Source organism: Scleropages formosus, chromosome 25 (genome assembly GCF_900964775.1).
Source record: "Scleropages formosus chromosome 25, fSclFor1.1, whole genome shotgun sequence".
Classification (NCBI taxonomy): Eukaryota; Metazoa; Chordata; class Actinopteri; order Osteoglossiformes; family Osteoglossidae; genus Scleropages; species Scleropages formosus.
In genome coordinates, this window is record NC_041830.1 from 4,020,330 (window position 1) to 4,034,900 (window position 14,571).

Genomic DNA, 14,571 nt, shown 5'->3' on the forward strand with positions numbered 1-14,571 from the left:
TATCTAGTTCTCAGTGGTATTGAACTCTCAAGATTCCATTTTCATTTTTTTTTTTTTCTTTTTGTTTTTCTTTTCTCCACCAAACTCCATAAGTGGAGTTTGTGGAAAGAAAAGGATATTTTCTGTTTGTTTTTAATTAGAAAAATTAAGTTGTTCAGTCTTGTATCATGTTGAATGTTCTGCTTTGACTTTATTTGAATGTTACATGTTTATGATCTTCAACATTTAGAATTGTAATGGTACTTTGGAGCAGACATGAATTCTGTCGTTGCAATTTATTGGGCATTTTAGTATAGGAAATGGAAAATTGAAACTTGTAGAGACTCAGGTTTACTACAGGTTGGGTCATGGTTAACTTTGGCTAGGTCATATAGGTGTGGGATTGACAGAACAGAAATGGATTTCACACACCATGTGTTGGAGTCCTGCAGAGGTAAATTTGACAGTCGGACATTATGTTTCACTGAATACTTGGAAGAGGAAGGTGGCATAGTGGCTAGAGCCAACACCTTTAGATTTGGAGGTTAGCGGTTTGAAAACCACCCCCTGCTGTTGTACCTGTGGCCAAGATACTGACCCTGAATTGACGCTGTAGAATTTTCCATCTGTAAACATGAGTAAATAGTTGTAGGCAGCTTAACATTGGTAATCACTTTGGAGAAGTCAGCTAAATGAATAAATGGAAATAAGAATACATAAAAGATGTAACCTATTCTTATTAGAAAGTTAGCTGTATCTGTACTTGTTAATTTTTCCCCTGCCATTGTCACCAGTTTTCATTTTCTCCTGTCAACTGCTGAACAAACCAGTGAATGCGGTTGTTTAATGCTGAGCTAAACTTGCTCTTAGCATGTGTTACCGGGTATCCCAAGTGCTTTAACCTGAATGAACAATTCTTGGTTGAAAGATACTTGAATTTCCACAACCAAAAGGCAGCGTGTTCTTCCTCCTGCTGCAGCTTCACGACTCTCTGTGCACCACAGCCGTAAGTATTACTCAAATGAGTTCCATCCATTTTTCAACCTGATGTATTTAATTAGACCTCTTTCAGCATACCGCATGAGTGTAGTAAACTCATGTGACCAGGCCCCCCCGTGCCACCGGGGGAGAGACTGACGTGTGTGAACGGCCTTGCGCTCAGACTGCCAGGGCTGGACCTCATCAGCACCAGCGTTACTTGTCTACCCCTGCCTGCTGTCTCCTTGTAGGCTCAGTATCGGCTCCCACCAGGGGGTATCTGCACGGCACGTGTTCGCTTGGGTTCATGTAACAGTTGTTTTCAATATACGCTGAAAACTGTTGGTTACAAGGTAAGAACAAATGTTTCTGTTTTCTTAATAACAGCACTATACTGTGTTGGTTTCAGAGAACAGGTAAAACTGAACATTTACAGCACATGTTGCTTTGGTGCAACACAATTCCACAAGCAATCAATCCATTTAGCTTTATTTAGCCATGTGTGTTTTCTCCAGCAGACTGTCACAAAGTGATGTTCAGGTGACTCCAAAGGAATGGTCATTGCAATTAAAAAACAAACCTAAATGACAAATTAATGGAAAACTGTCACTGTAATTCACCTTGGGAAAATGCGCAAGCTAAAGAAATATACACATTTTAGGTTTTTTTATATTATTATTATTATTATTATTATTATTATTGAAAGAGTTTTAGCACAGATAATTTGATGGAAGTTGCTCATTTCAGGTGCTTAAGGTGGAGGACCAAAGGAAAAAGCTCATTGTCCCATGTGATTCCAGGGGCTGTAAGATTTCTGGGGCACACCCAACCATCACTCATCATGGCTGTTGTGGTACAAAATGTGAGATATACTGTAGATACTTGTGGGCAACAGTTGTAAGTAGCATATTTGAAATGGCCTTGTGGGTCTGTCCTGCTCCACCTCAGCAGAGACACAACACAGTCTCCTTGCTGGCCAACAGCAGTACATTTCCAGTATTATTCTGGTGCTGTGGTTTTCCATTTTCTGTGCTGTATGTAAAATAAGTTAATTTAGCAGGCTTCTTGTTAAGAGTAATGTTAACAGTAATCTCTGAAATTTGCCGATTTGACTTCTGGGTAGTGCAAGGTAATTCACAGCTTTAGCTGCAATTTCTTTTACTGGTAAGTACATTGTACCAATCTCATACGGTGTGTCTTAACCAAAAGACTTTGTTTGCATTGCTTTTCTGTTCTATGCTTTCCTTTTTTCCTGTCTTCACTACACTCCTTGTGCTACAGTGTAAAAGAAACCCATCTTAAACGTTGTGTATTTCTACGTGAGACCAAGGTCTGCCTGTGAATCCACAAGTTTGACAAATGCAAATGAGCATGGTTGTGGGATTGCTGAATGCCTTTGTATTTCACAGGCCCTGTACTCACCTGGTTACATTCCAAAGCAAAGGCTGTTCAAGTCAAAGGATGGTATTTTGTAAGTACAGGTCCATTTAAAATATGTATCAATATGTAATTTAGTTTTTTTTGAAGTACCAATATGTAATTTTTTCTAAAAAAAAAATACGTATGTATGTATTGATCTGTTTGTCAATAAATGTATATTTTACTTAAACGGAATAGATTGTCTTGTTATTAAGCGGAAAAATTATACAATGAAAGTGAGAATGGTGGAAAAAATGTCATATACATATTTCAAAAATAGGCACAGTTATACATAATTATGCCTTGCAAAAGTACTCAAATGCTTTTAAAGTTACCGACATTATAATTATACACATGATTACACACTTTTCTGCTGTAACACTAAATTGTCAGAGTCAAAATAAGTTTTCAGATATTTTAAAGAATAAAAAAATCAAATATGCTGCTTGAATATTTATTTAAACCCCAGACATTTGGAAGAACTTCATTCTCTTGCAATAATGGCTTTGTTTTGGGGGTAGATATGCACCATTCTGGAGTTATTCTTGCGCAATCATCTCGGCAAATATGCAGCAGGTTGTTCAGATTGGTTCAGTGACACTCGGGGACCACATTTTCCAAATGGTCAAATCTTTGACTGGGCCGTTGTAGGATATTCACTTTTTTGTTTTTGAAACACTCCTATGTTGCGTTGTCTTTGTCCTTAGAATCATTGTCTTGCTGAAAGGTGAACTTTTCCCAAGCTTCAGCTTCTTACGAGACTGAAGCAGGTTCTCTTGCAGTATTTCCTTGTATTTTGCATTGCTTCTGTTTTGACTAGATTCCCCATCCCTGCTGATGAAATGCATCCCCAAAGCATGATACTGCCACCACCTTACTTCACTTTCAGGATGATGTTTCTTGAGGCATGGGCAGTATTAGGTTTGTACCACACATAGTGTCTTGAATTTTGGCCACAAAAAACTCTGTATTGGTTTGACCATGAAACTTGAAATTTCCCATGTTTTATCTGGGATATTCACATGCTTTGATATGATTCTTTTTGCGTAATGGCTTCTTTCTTGCCACTTTCATATAGTGCTCTTGATATTTTCGCCTTTATTTCCACTTTCAGCCACTGACCTCTGTCGGTCTTTCAAAGTATTTGTTGGCCTATTTGTGGCATCTCTTACTGTCTGTGCCTTTCTGACATTGTTTGAGGGACAGTCTTATACCAACCATTTGTCTAATTAAGACACAGTTGTGGGATTAGGGAGTAGTTTTTCCATTTCTGTAAATGCAATAGTTTTTAGGGCTCTGGGGTTTGAATACTTCAAGCAGGAAGTGGCATTGCAGTTTTTCTTTAAAATATCTGCAGACTTATTTTGGTTCTGAGTTTGTTAGAGCATACGAGTTAACAATAAAAAAAATATTGATTGAAAAAGTTAATAATGGTAAGCATAATTTGTAATTCAGGCAATGGTCATAACTTTCAAGGTGTATTAATACTTTTGCATAGCACTGTATGTAGAATATATTCAGTTTTTCAGGCTTAATGTAGAATGCACTAAAACATGTATGTAACTGAGGCGTTTGTAAATTTTATCATTTACTCATTTCACTGTGACCTTTGTCCAACTTTTACAATGTTATGTATAATAAGCAATCTGCAATTATTTATACAATTTCCGAGGAGCTTTCAATTCAGGTTTCGATTAGTGATCAGTTAAGTTCAGTGTGGTGCATATTAAAGTTTTTACATACTTCATCATGGAATGGAATGCTTGGGGTTCACTTAAATGATCCAATAGTGTTTCACTGCACTTTTTTTTTTTTTTTTTTTTAACCAAAAATGTGTGAAGGTATGAGATTCTTGCATCACAGTTCCAAGATTGCACATTTTTGCCATATTCATTAGTTTTCTTCCAGGTACTTTCTGTTCAGCTTAACAGGTTTTCTTTACTATGTTTGGGCCTTCAAGAAGATGGAATCCTGTAAAGGATCTGCCTAGCTTTGTCTGCTCTGCTTCCTGGGAGAGATGTTTGAATCACAACCAAATTTATGAGTACTTATTTAAAATGGATGGATGCATATATTTATACATTTCAGATGTTTTAATCATGGAATTTAATATGACAAGAATGTACAGATTTCGTGTATTACAAATCCACTTCTAAATTTCTAACTCATATAATCTATGTTACATACAAAGGACAAAATAAACAGGAACAATGATCAATGACAAAACTACAGTATCTCAATACAATCTTTGTGTGTAGTGGAAACAAAACTGATGACACATATATTTTCTGAATGAACAGAAGGCAGCATAATGAAAGTTATATGATTTTATACAGAGTAAGGCAAATTTCAGTGATGTTTTTAGTTACCACAAGAGGGCAGAGTAAAACAGTGACCTGGTTCATTAACAACAAAAGTCATTTAACAGCAACTGAACAAATTATGCTTTGACATGAGAACAGCATGCGCTGCAACTATGTCGGAAAGGCAGTATGTGTGCATTTTGTTGTGAGTTGTATCTTTGGTTTATTTTATGATTAGTAAAGATACAATGTGCACCAGGTGCAGCAGTCCACAAAATAACAGAAGAACTGAACAGAATTCAGGTTGTCTGCAACAATTAAAGCTGCTTAAATGAACATCCAACTAATTTTCCACATTAAGTTCTGTGGAATCAAGGTAATACCTATGTTTCCACTTCTGACTGAGGTGGCCCAGGGTAAACAAGGTGTATAAAAGCCTCTTCCTGATCTCTTAAGCACTTGGCTAAATGTTCCCCTCATGTAACTGTGTTATAGTGTCTCAGTGCCATAGACATGGGCAGATACAAAAACAGTTTTTCCGTGTAAACTGAATAATTTATCCAGGTGAATGTGTACAGTGTGTCTGTTAGTAATTGTAGTTTTTATGTATATATAACATTAACAATTAAAAAGTACAGATAAAAGTACCCAACATTCACAATAATAGTTTAAAAATTGTCTAATATACTAAATGTACAGTGCCTTGCAGAGGTATGCAAGCCCCTTGAAAGTTAGCACCATTTTCTGGATTTCTAAAGATACATACAAATGTAGTGTATCACACCTTCCAAATTGCTGTATAAAAAAGGCCAAGCAAAACGTAAGCTGGTAAGGGAAGTGTCAAAGATATCAGCCATCACTTTTAGTAACTGACTTCTATAGTTCGTTCAAACATGTGCATGAGTCCACAATATGAAGAGCGCTCCATAACACTGGCCTAAGTCGAAGGGGGAGAAGAAAGAAGCCATTACTCAAGAATATTCATAAAAAGGTATGTCTGAAGTTTGCTACATTTGCATTTATTAATTTAGCACGTTTTTCTCCAATGCAATGTACATCTCACAGATGTACATTACAATGCATGAGAGGGACCCAGCTAGGTTGTGGGAACAGGCTTTGTGGTCAGATGAAACCAAGATGGAGCTTTTCACCCAGAAACTTGGAAGAAGGTTAATCTTCCAGCAAGACAGCAATCTCAAGCACAAGGCCAAGGCAACACTGGAGTGGCTCAAAAACAAAAAAGTGAACGTCCTACAATGGCCTAGTCAAAGTTCTGATCTGAACCCCTTGAGAATCTGTGGTGCTTTTTTTTGGAATTAGCAGTCCAGAAGCACCAACCCACCAACACGAATGAACTTAAGAAAATTTGCCAGGAAGAACAGAACAAAATCATTCCTGAGTAGAGTGCAAAGCTAGTTCAGATTTACCCCCAAAAGACTTAAGGCTGTTATTGTGGCAAAAGGAGGCTCTACTAAATATTAATGGTGTGGGGGGTGAACACTTAAGTGTTTTTTCCAGTTTTTTCAAAGTCTTTTGTCAAATTATTTACTTTGGCTTTGAAAATAAACATATCGCTTAGGTTTACAATAAAAATACTTAGAAGAATATGTGTATGTATCTTTTGAAACAGAAAATGGTGCTAACTATCAAGGGGAGTCAATACTTTTGAAGGTACTGTATTTCTTGAACTGAAATTATGTTGCAAAATCTAGCTATTAGGGTAATTTTTAAAATTTAACCTTTGCTCGTCTTATTTAAAGGCATGAGTGTCATGCAAAAGATCAAAGTGGTCTTATTTTATTTTAAGCCTTGTCTACATTTTGTTAAAGATCTGTCATAATTAATGAAAAAAGAACACTTTGAGTCAAATTATTTTTTTTCACTCAGAATAATATTACTCATTGCCACTTCTCTTCTAGACTTGTTTTCCCAAACAAAGCAAGTGTGTATTCTCAGTGGGATGATCAACAAAGCATTTAACTACCATAAATACAAAAGAAAAATGGGAAAGTATGTCTAATGACAGCAGTGTAGTCAGAGTATTATTATTAGCTGAACACCCCAATAATCGCAAATGCACTTAAACCAGAACTACTGAGGAAATTAACAAATATTTTTGTCTAATGCTTGAAAATAATTTTGTCCGGTTTCTTGCCACTCGGGTTAAAATTATTAGCTATTACTGGGGTAGTAAAGTGGAATGTCACCAATGAACTGTAAAGTAAAATGATGTAATACTTTACGGATTTAATGCCATTTCTACAGTGAGAGGACAAAAAATTTAAACAGCGTGTTTTGTGTTATATTTTACGCAAATTTTCAGACATCATTACTATCAGATTTTTATGTGGGACTTATTGAACATATTCTTACTTGTTCCACTAAAGCTGGGATATCGAAGGCAATGGTGTCTGTGTACCATAACTTCAGTTCTGGTGTCTTGTAGTCCAATAATTAATCTTTCTGTTTAATTGACAAAATTACACCTGTAGCGCTAGATGTGATTTTCAAGAACGGTGGAACTTATCAAAAGGTGAGGTAGGAAACTCTGCAGCTCTTGGGAACTTTACTCACCCACCTCTGGCCTTTTCATAGTTAAAGCAGAACCCCATCCCACCTCCAGACCTGATTCCCCTTGTTTCAACAGCAGGATAAATTCGCTGCAGAGATGCTTATTAATCCACAATGATCTGAAGTAATAGGCAAGTTCCCCCCCACCTTTCAAGAGATGGAATTGGAAGACATGTACATTCATGGGTTCTTTCACAGGAGTAAAATGCCCAAGCAGCTGTGGTAACTTACTGATTATCAGTGTACAGTGAAGTGCAGTTCAGAGGGCCAGATATGAGCAGACTGATTTCTAGTGTAAAACTGAAGTGCACATCTGCATGTGACTGCCCATGACAGCTGACAACCATAGGGAAATCATGGATCTGAATCTATGCCACGATACATGCAATGCAGAGTATGGATTTAATTTTTTTTTTTTAAACAGAATGCCTTTTTTTTACTTCTATTTTTAAATGCTATTTTTTCAGATCTATCACCTCTTTCCCACTGTGAAGGAAGTATTAAACAAAAGTTACAACTGGGCTTTCAAGAGCAGCCAACATCACCGAGAGTCAAAACTCATGGAAAAAAGACAAACAAGAGCAACATTTGCACACTGTGTAACACATGTTCATTTGGCTTGCATTCAAATGATCCATTTTCTGCAGCTGGGTGAAAAGTTTCTTCTCTCCTTGCATCTGTCAGGTTATATTCATCTCGGTTTCTTTCAGTCTGTTGATTTCTCCGAGGCTAGTTCACAGCAGCCCATCTGAAAACCTGACTGGACAGGTTTCAGAGGCTGCCACCCACCCGTGCCCTCTATCCCTGTCCAACGCTAGGTTGTTCTCAGATCTTCTGTTCCATAGCATGTATAAACACTGAAGTCTTCTGGCTTTGGGCCTGCCGCCTCCGGGCTAGAGGCTCCAGGAAGAGTGAGACAGAGGACAGCAGGTAGCACACGCCAGCCAGATAGAAGGAACAGTCATAAGTTTGGGTGTAGTCATACAGGAAACCTGCAAAAGAGAGTTACTTTGCCGGAGACAGCCTTCAGAATCAACCAGCTTCACAAAAACAATAGATGCCACTACCACAAAAAGATGTTGTCTTTTAGATGCTGATAGAAGTACACAAATGAAACCAATGAAGCAGATGAGCTGCCAATTTGAATTCCCATGAGCCCCAGAGAAAACACTGTAGATGGCTTCTTGAGTAGGAATCTTCTTCATGGGAGCATTCTAAACAGTGTGCTGTTTCTAAAGGGAGGGACCCAAAGCTGACTTTCTACTTAGGCAAACTAGGCAATTGCCAAAGGTCCAAAATTTTGGCAAAAAATTAACTGTAATCTTGGACAAAAATAAGAAAAAAAAAAACCTTGCTTTATTGATAAGAGACCGTTTTGTTAGAAACCTCTGCCACCTTATGTATATTATTACATGTGACATATTACTGCCCCTTGTTTTTGAAAAGTTGAAACTTTCTACATGACATTTTCTGTATCTATTTGTTCTCTTACATAGCTTCAGTCTTTAAAAAAAGTTTTCAGTTGTACAAACAAATATGTTCTGTGCATCTAGTGTTTCCGTGTTATTACAAATAATAACAGATTCAAATTTTGCTCCCTTGAATGGTGCGTATCTCTAAAAATAAAAAAAAATAAAAACATTTATTGTCATATATATGTTTATGTACTTTTTTCATTTAGAGAAAGAAGTGTAAGGGACTAATTCTTGCCTAGGAGAGCCAAAAACCCTAGTGTCGACCCTGCAGGAACCCATATGGTGTGCACTTGCAGCTTCCTAGAAGTTGTTAATCATGTTGCGCAACTCTGTGGGGGTGCAACGTCAAAGGCAAGGTTCACATCGGGGTGCCTCTTAGGCTCGGGTGTCAATGTCACTGAGTTTAGGTGGCCTCTCCTTTCAGGGGCTCATGTTCCAGAGAGGGGGAGAGGCCCTTCTCCTCAGAAAAAGCAAGCAGGGCTGCAGAGTATTCAAAGCAACTGAATATGCAGACATATTAAAACTTAGCTGCAATGTTATAAATTACTACAAATTGACTTTGTTAATCTAGAATGTCCAGGAGGGGTGGGCAGCCACTGGCACTTGGACTCTCAAAGGTTTTTTTTTCTCCCTGGCCTTTCTTTTGGGAGTTTTTCTGTTTCTTTCCTCCATGGCAGGGTTACTTACAGCTTTAATAATTACATAGTTATTGTAGTAATTTAATGTATAGTCAACCATTTATTAGTATCTAATCCTTTGTTCAGTGTTCTGTGTCACTGTGTGAGAGCAGTGCTCAATAAAAATGAATTGAATTGAATTTTGTTCGAGGGGTGTGGTGGCGCAGCGGGTTGGACCAGGTCCTGTTCTCTGGTGGGTCTGGGGTTCAAGTCCCGCATGGGGTGCCTTGCGATGGAGTGGCGTCCTGTCCTGGGTGTGTCCCCTCCCCCTCCAGCCCTACGCTCTGTGTTGCTGGGTTCGGCTCCAGCTCCCCAAGACCCCCCTATGGGACAAGCAGTTCAGAGAGTGTGTGTATTTTGTTTTTGTGTATTTCAACTACCTGGGTCAAGAATAAAATGACAGCATTCATTTTTAAAATATCTGAAAGTATTTTAACGGCTCTGAGGGGGGCTGAACAGGTGATGTTAGTGTCCATTCTTGTACATATTCCTGTGTTCCGCTGATTGGTTGTTCCATTACTGATGCTGTTTGCCACTGGGGGATCCTGGGGGGTTCAAGTGACCCCCTAAACATTGTGAGGAATGGGAAGGCTCAGAATGACCTTGGGGAACTCTCAACTGTCCAGAAGACTATCAAAATGTTTGTTGCATCCTTCTCAAGGCAGCCATTGAGTATATGTATCCAGTCAAAGAGCACTTTTCCAGAACCCTGTCTCCAGTAGTACCATGGGGGAATGCTACAGTATTTTTAGAAGCAGTAAAATATTAAAGATATATTACACTGACTCATGTGGACTGAGGCTTGTGTGGTGGATCTGATGTCATACATTTGGTATGGGTGGCATGGTGGTGCAGCAAGTAGCGTTGCTGTCTCACAGTGCCTGGGTGGTGTGAGAGAATGTGGGTTTGATCCCCGCTCAGTCTGTGTGGAGTTTGCATGTGCTCTGGTTTCCTCCCCCAGTCCAAAGACATGCTGTTCCCCCTTAGTGCGTGAGTGACACAGAGAGAGTGTGTGTGTTCCACTGATGTATGGATGAGTGACCTGTTGTAAGTGGTGTAAGTCACCTTGGTGAATAAGGTGCGTGGGCTAGTAACACTACATAGAGTTCATTGTAGGTCATTTTAGAGAAAAGTGTCTGCTAAGTGAATAAATGTAAATGTTCCTCTATATCAAGGAGTATACTGTGGTGCTCTAGAACCAGGCAAACTCACCTGCCAGAGGAGGACCAGTGAGGCAGCCAAGGCCCACGAAAAACATGGAGAAACCCATTGAGTTGTTCAGCTTCTCTGTTCCAACCAGGTCTACCTGAGAGGTAGAAAGCATGAAACAATAATGAGCACTTATTTGAAATCTGCACCAACCGCAAGTCAATCTTCAAGTCCATGAGCAGACGCATGGAGTTTCAGACAAAATGTCTTCAGATCAACAAGTCTTCACTACATCATTAACAACAGAAAACAAGGCACACACTAAACATAAAGGATTCCCAAATGCGAAGAGTCTGAAATTACAGCCTCACTCTTAACAAGAGGTGTTGCTGTGTTTCTCATTGCCTGCCAGGCTGTTCACTCATTTTGTAATTCCTGAGGATTTGCACAGTGAAAAAATACCTTTTCAGAAGAACAGAACTTGACATCACAAGCAAGACATCAAGAATTTCAGCAAATACTTCCCTCAAGTGGGAGAGCCTTAAGGTTTGAATAAATCACATGGAATGGGTGACTACACAGAGCAGCATCTCTTGAGCTGTGGATTAGTGAAGCATTAACATGTGAGCCATCAGTTGCAAAATATGACAGTAAACCTTTGATATTTTATAAATTAATTTTCTACCTCCTTTTCATCTATTTTCTGGATTTGTTGGTGACAATGCCATTGCAAAGTTCCACTATGAACTATGACTCAAACCTACACAAAGTATAATTGTCATTTTTTTGGTAAATCAGTTTCCCTACAAGAACTGTGGTCCATGTACTTTTTGGGCAACATAATAATCAATCAATTAATCAACCAACAGACAATTACAGCAAGCATTTTAGCTAATATGACTTCACATGACTATGTAATGTAATGTACAAAGCTAAAATAAATTCTGCGGGCTTAATTAGAACCTTGCATAATAATGAGTTTGGGTTGTGGTGTAAATGGTCTAGTCTAGCATCTTATTCTCCCATGGTAGGCTCCAGACCACTGCAACCCTGCATTAGCACAAGACGTTACTGATGGTGAATGGGTGAAGAAGTGGGAATAATGAGTACTATCCAGAGTGTGTTTTATGAGGAAGCCTTTTCATTTAAGAAAATTTAAAAATTAGCCAGAGAAAGAATCCACTTCACATCAGTTCCCCCCCCCCACATAAAGTCTTTTTATTGACAAAAATTTCAGCAATGGAAAGTCAGCTGAAATGTGGCGATAATAGATTCATGTTCACGTTACTCATAGTTCACAGATTGTTGGATGTTGTATTAATGTTTATCCAAATAGTTAAACATGTTTTTAATGGTCTGATTTTTGAAAAAAAATCACAATTATAAACACACACACTGACTTAAGCTGCTTGTCCCAAGCAAGGTCATGGAGAACTAGAGCCTAACCCAGCAACACGGGGCATAAGGCTGGAGGGGACACACCCAGGACAGGAAACTAGTCCATCACAAGGCACCCCAAGCAGGACTCAAACTCCAGATCCACCAGACAGGAAGACCCGGCCAAACCCGCTGCACCACCGCACCTCCCCAATTACAAACACACACGCACACACACACTTTCTGAACCGCTTGTCCCAGACGGGGTCGCGGGGAACCGGACCCTACCCGACAATACAGGGCGTAAGGCCAGAGGGGGAGGGGACACACCCAGGACGGGACGCCAGTCCGCCGCAAGGCACCCCAAGCAGGACTCACCCCAGACCCACCGGAGAGCAGGACCCAGTCCAACCCACCGTGCCACCGTGCCCCCTCCAATTACAAACATCTGAAAGAAAATCACCTAGAAACTCATTGATATTACAGATGCTTCTCTGTAGCTGAGGAAATTTTGGGAAAACTATATGATACTATGATATTCTTTCTATGATGATTTTTAATGTATATACACAACAAACTGCCTGTGCATTTATAAAATCAGTACTGAATATACAAGACACAGATGAGTCAGTCTCATGAACTTGAAGCCAAGTCAAATGAGAAAATTGTCCATTATGGTAATGAAAATCCGTAGAATTTTTGCAATTTTTGAATTTTTGGTGGCAGCCATGATTTAGAATAAATTTTGCTATCATCTCAGGCCCTTTAATGTTTATCAAAGTGATTACTCATTTTAACTTTCTTAAGAATTTAATCAAGATCCTGTAACTACAGAAACTGATGATCCTTTAGTGGTAATAACCTGGGATTACAGGGAAAACATCATTTTTAAAGAATGAAAAACAAAAAACCAAATCATCTTGTGTTCATCTATCATGGAATACTTTCTTCAAACATTTTTATTATTTATAGTGGAATGAATTTTTTAACAGTATTAATGCATTATCGTTTGTATGGAGATGTTAATTTGGCTTGCTGAAAAAAAATAGTTCTTAAAATATTAAAAATAATGTATGCATTTGATTTTAGATATTTTAAATCCAGATACATTACAGTAATGAGACTTTTATTAAAAATCTGAAAATATATATATTCATTTTCACCACCCATCTGTCTTGGTCAAGGCTGTCCAGAGCCAGTCCCAAAATCACTAGGTGCAAGCCAAGAGGTATACCCTGCCCAGGGCAACAGTCTTTCACACATTCACAACCAAGAGGCAATTGATTGTCACCAATTCATCTGATCTGCATGTTTCTTAAATGGGGAAGGAAACTGGAGCACCCAGAAAAACTCCCCAACACAGAGAGAACATGCAAATTCCACACACACTAACAGATTCAGACCTACAACCAAAGAACTCAGATGCTGTGATGCAGCAGGACTACTGAATGTGCCACTACATCACCCGTGTGTAATGTATCACATCATCTGAAACCGCTTGTCCCATGCGGGGTCGCAGGGAGCCAGAGCCTAACCCAGCAACACAGGGCATAAGGCTGGAGGGGGGAGGGGACATACCCAGGACAGGACGTCAGCCCGTCACAAGGCACCCCAAGCAGGACTCAAACCCCAGACCCACCGGAGAGCAGGACGCGGCCAAACCCACTGCGCTGCCGTGACCCCCTATGTGTAATATATGATGGAGTTAATTTTATCTCTAAAATATGAAGGGTTATAATATAAATACCTTTTTTCTAAAATGGTGTTGAAGACTGGTAGCAATTTCAAAAGCTAAGTAACTGAAATCACTACAGATGTCATTTGTCACTGGTTAATGAAATTGACCTAGCTGAAAAACCTGTTAATTCAACACTTATTGTTGTTCCTGTGTTGCATGGCACGCTCAGCATTTAAAGAACCTCTTGAAAAATTGGGATTTAGTCTGTATAACAATTCAAAGGCATTCTGAAATTATTAACGATACTATGCGACCATACTTTGACCCTGAGCCCTTGTTCTATGTATGTGAACGTATACGCAATGCCTCAGTGTACTGTCTTCTGTCTTTACATTGCTGTGACATTGTGCTGTTTATAAAACTAATCAATAGATAGATAAACAGTTTTAAAAATAACAAAAAACAGGCATTATAAGCATTTGAGTAGTAATAAATTCCTAAATCCTGATTTAAGAATATTACAGTATAACAATTGTATGAGTCCTAAATGACTTCTCCGTCAGTACTGTATACAATTATACTTGTCCTCCGTGACCCTATAGTGTCATTCTTCTGCAACACTTTTGTCCTTTTGTCTTTTAGTATGTTTTCTCTTTTCCAAGGAAATTTTCATGATTGCTATGATAGAACAAGCTCAAAGATATCTTGCCAAAAGATACTAGCTTGCAACATGATTCATTAAAACAAAGAAAGAAAACTGCCTTTTCAGCCTTGTACTGCTAGCAGGGTGCCAGATTTTCTGCTCTGGGTGAAAATGCTAATCTTCTTCAAAGCAGCTCTGTCAGAGCTTTAAGAGCAAGCCCACTGCTTCATGACAAAAGCATTTACATTTGTTCATTTAGCAGATACTTTTCTCCAAAGCGACAAGCACTGGGTGAAGGCTTTCTCCCCCTGTGGTTAAACAA

General features: G+C 38.8%; 1 protein-coding gene across 5 annotated transcripts in view; it reads right to left on the minus strand.

Moving 5' to 3' along the window:
- Positions 1–6,256: 6,256 nt before the first annotated feature.
- slc16a4 (solute carrier family 16 member 4) overlaps positions 6,257–14,571 on the minus strand; it is a 47,273-nt gene continuing 38,958 nt past the window's right edge. For 4 of the 5 annotated variants that reach the window (XM_018741811.2, XM_018741810.2, XM_018741809.2 and 1 more), the window contains 2 exons: positions 10,615–10,708; positions 6,257–8,242 (listed from right to left, as the gene is read on the minus strand). In XM_018741811.2, coding sequence (XP_018597327.1) covers positions 8,076–8,242; positions 10,615–10,708 — 261 coding nt within the window. In that variant the 3' untranslated portion in view covers positions 6,257–8,075. The remainder of the gene's footprint in view (positions 8,243–10,614; positions 10,709–14,571) is intronic. The other variant, XM_018741813.2, reaches the window with a different exon arrangement.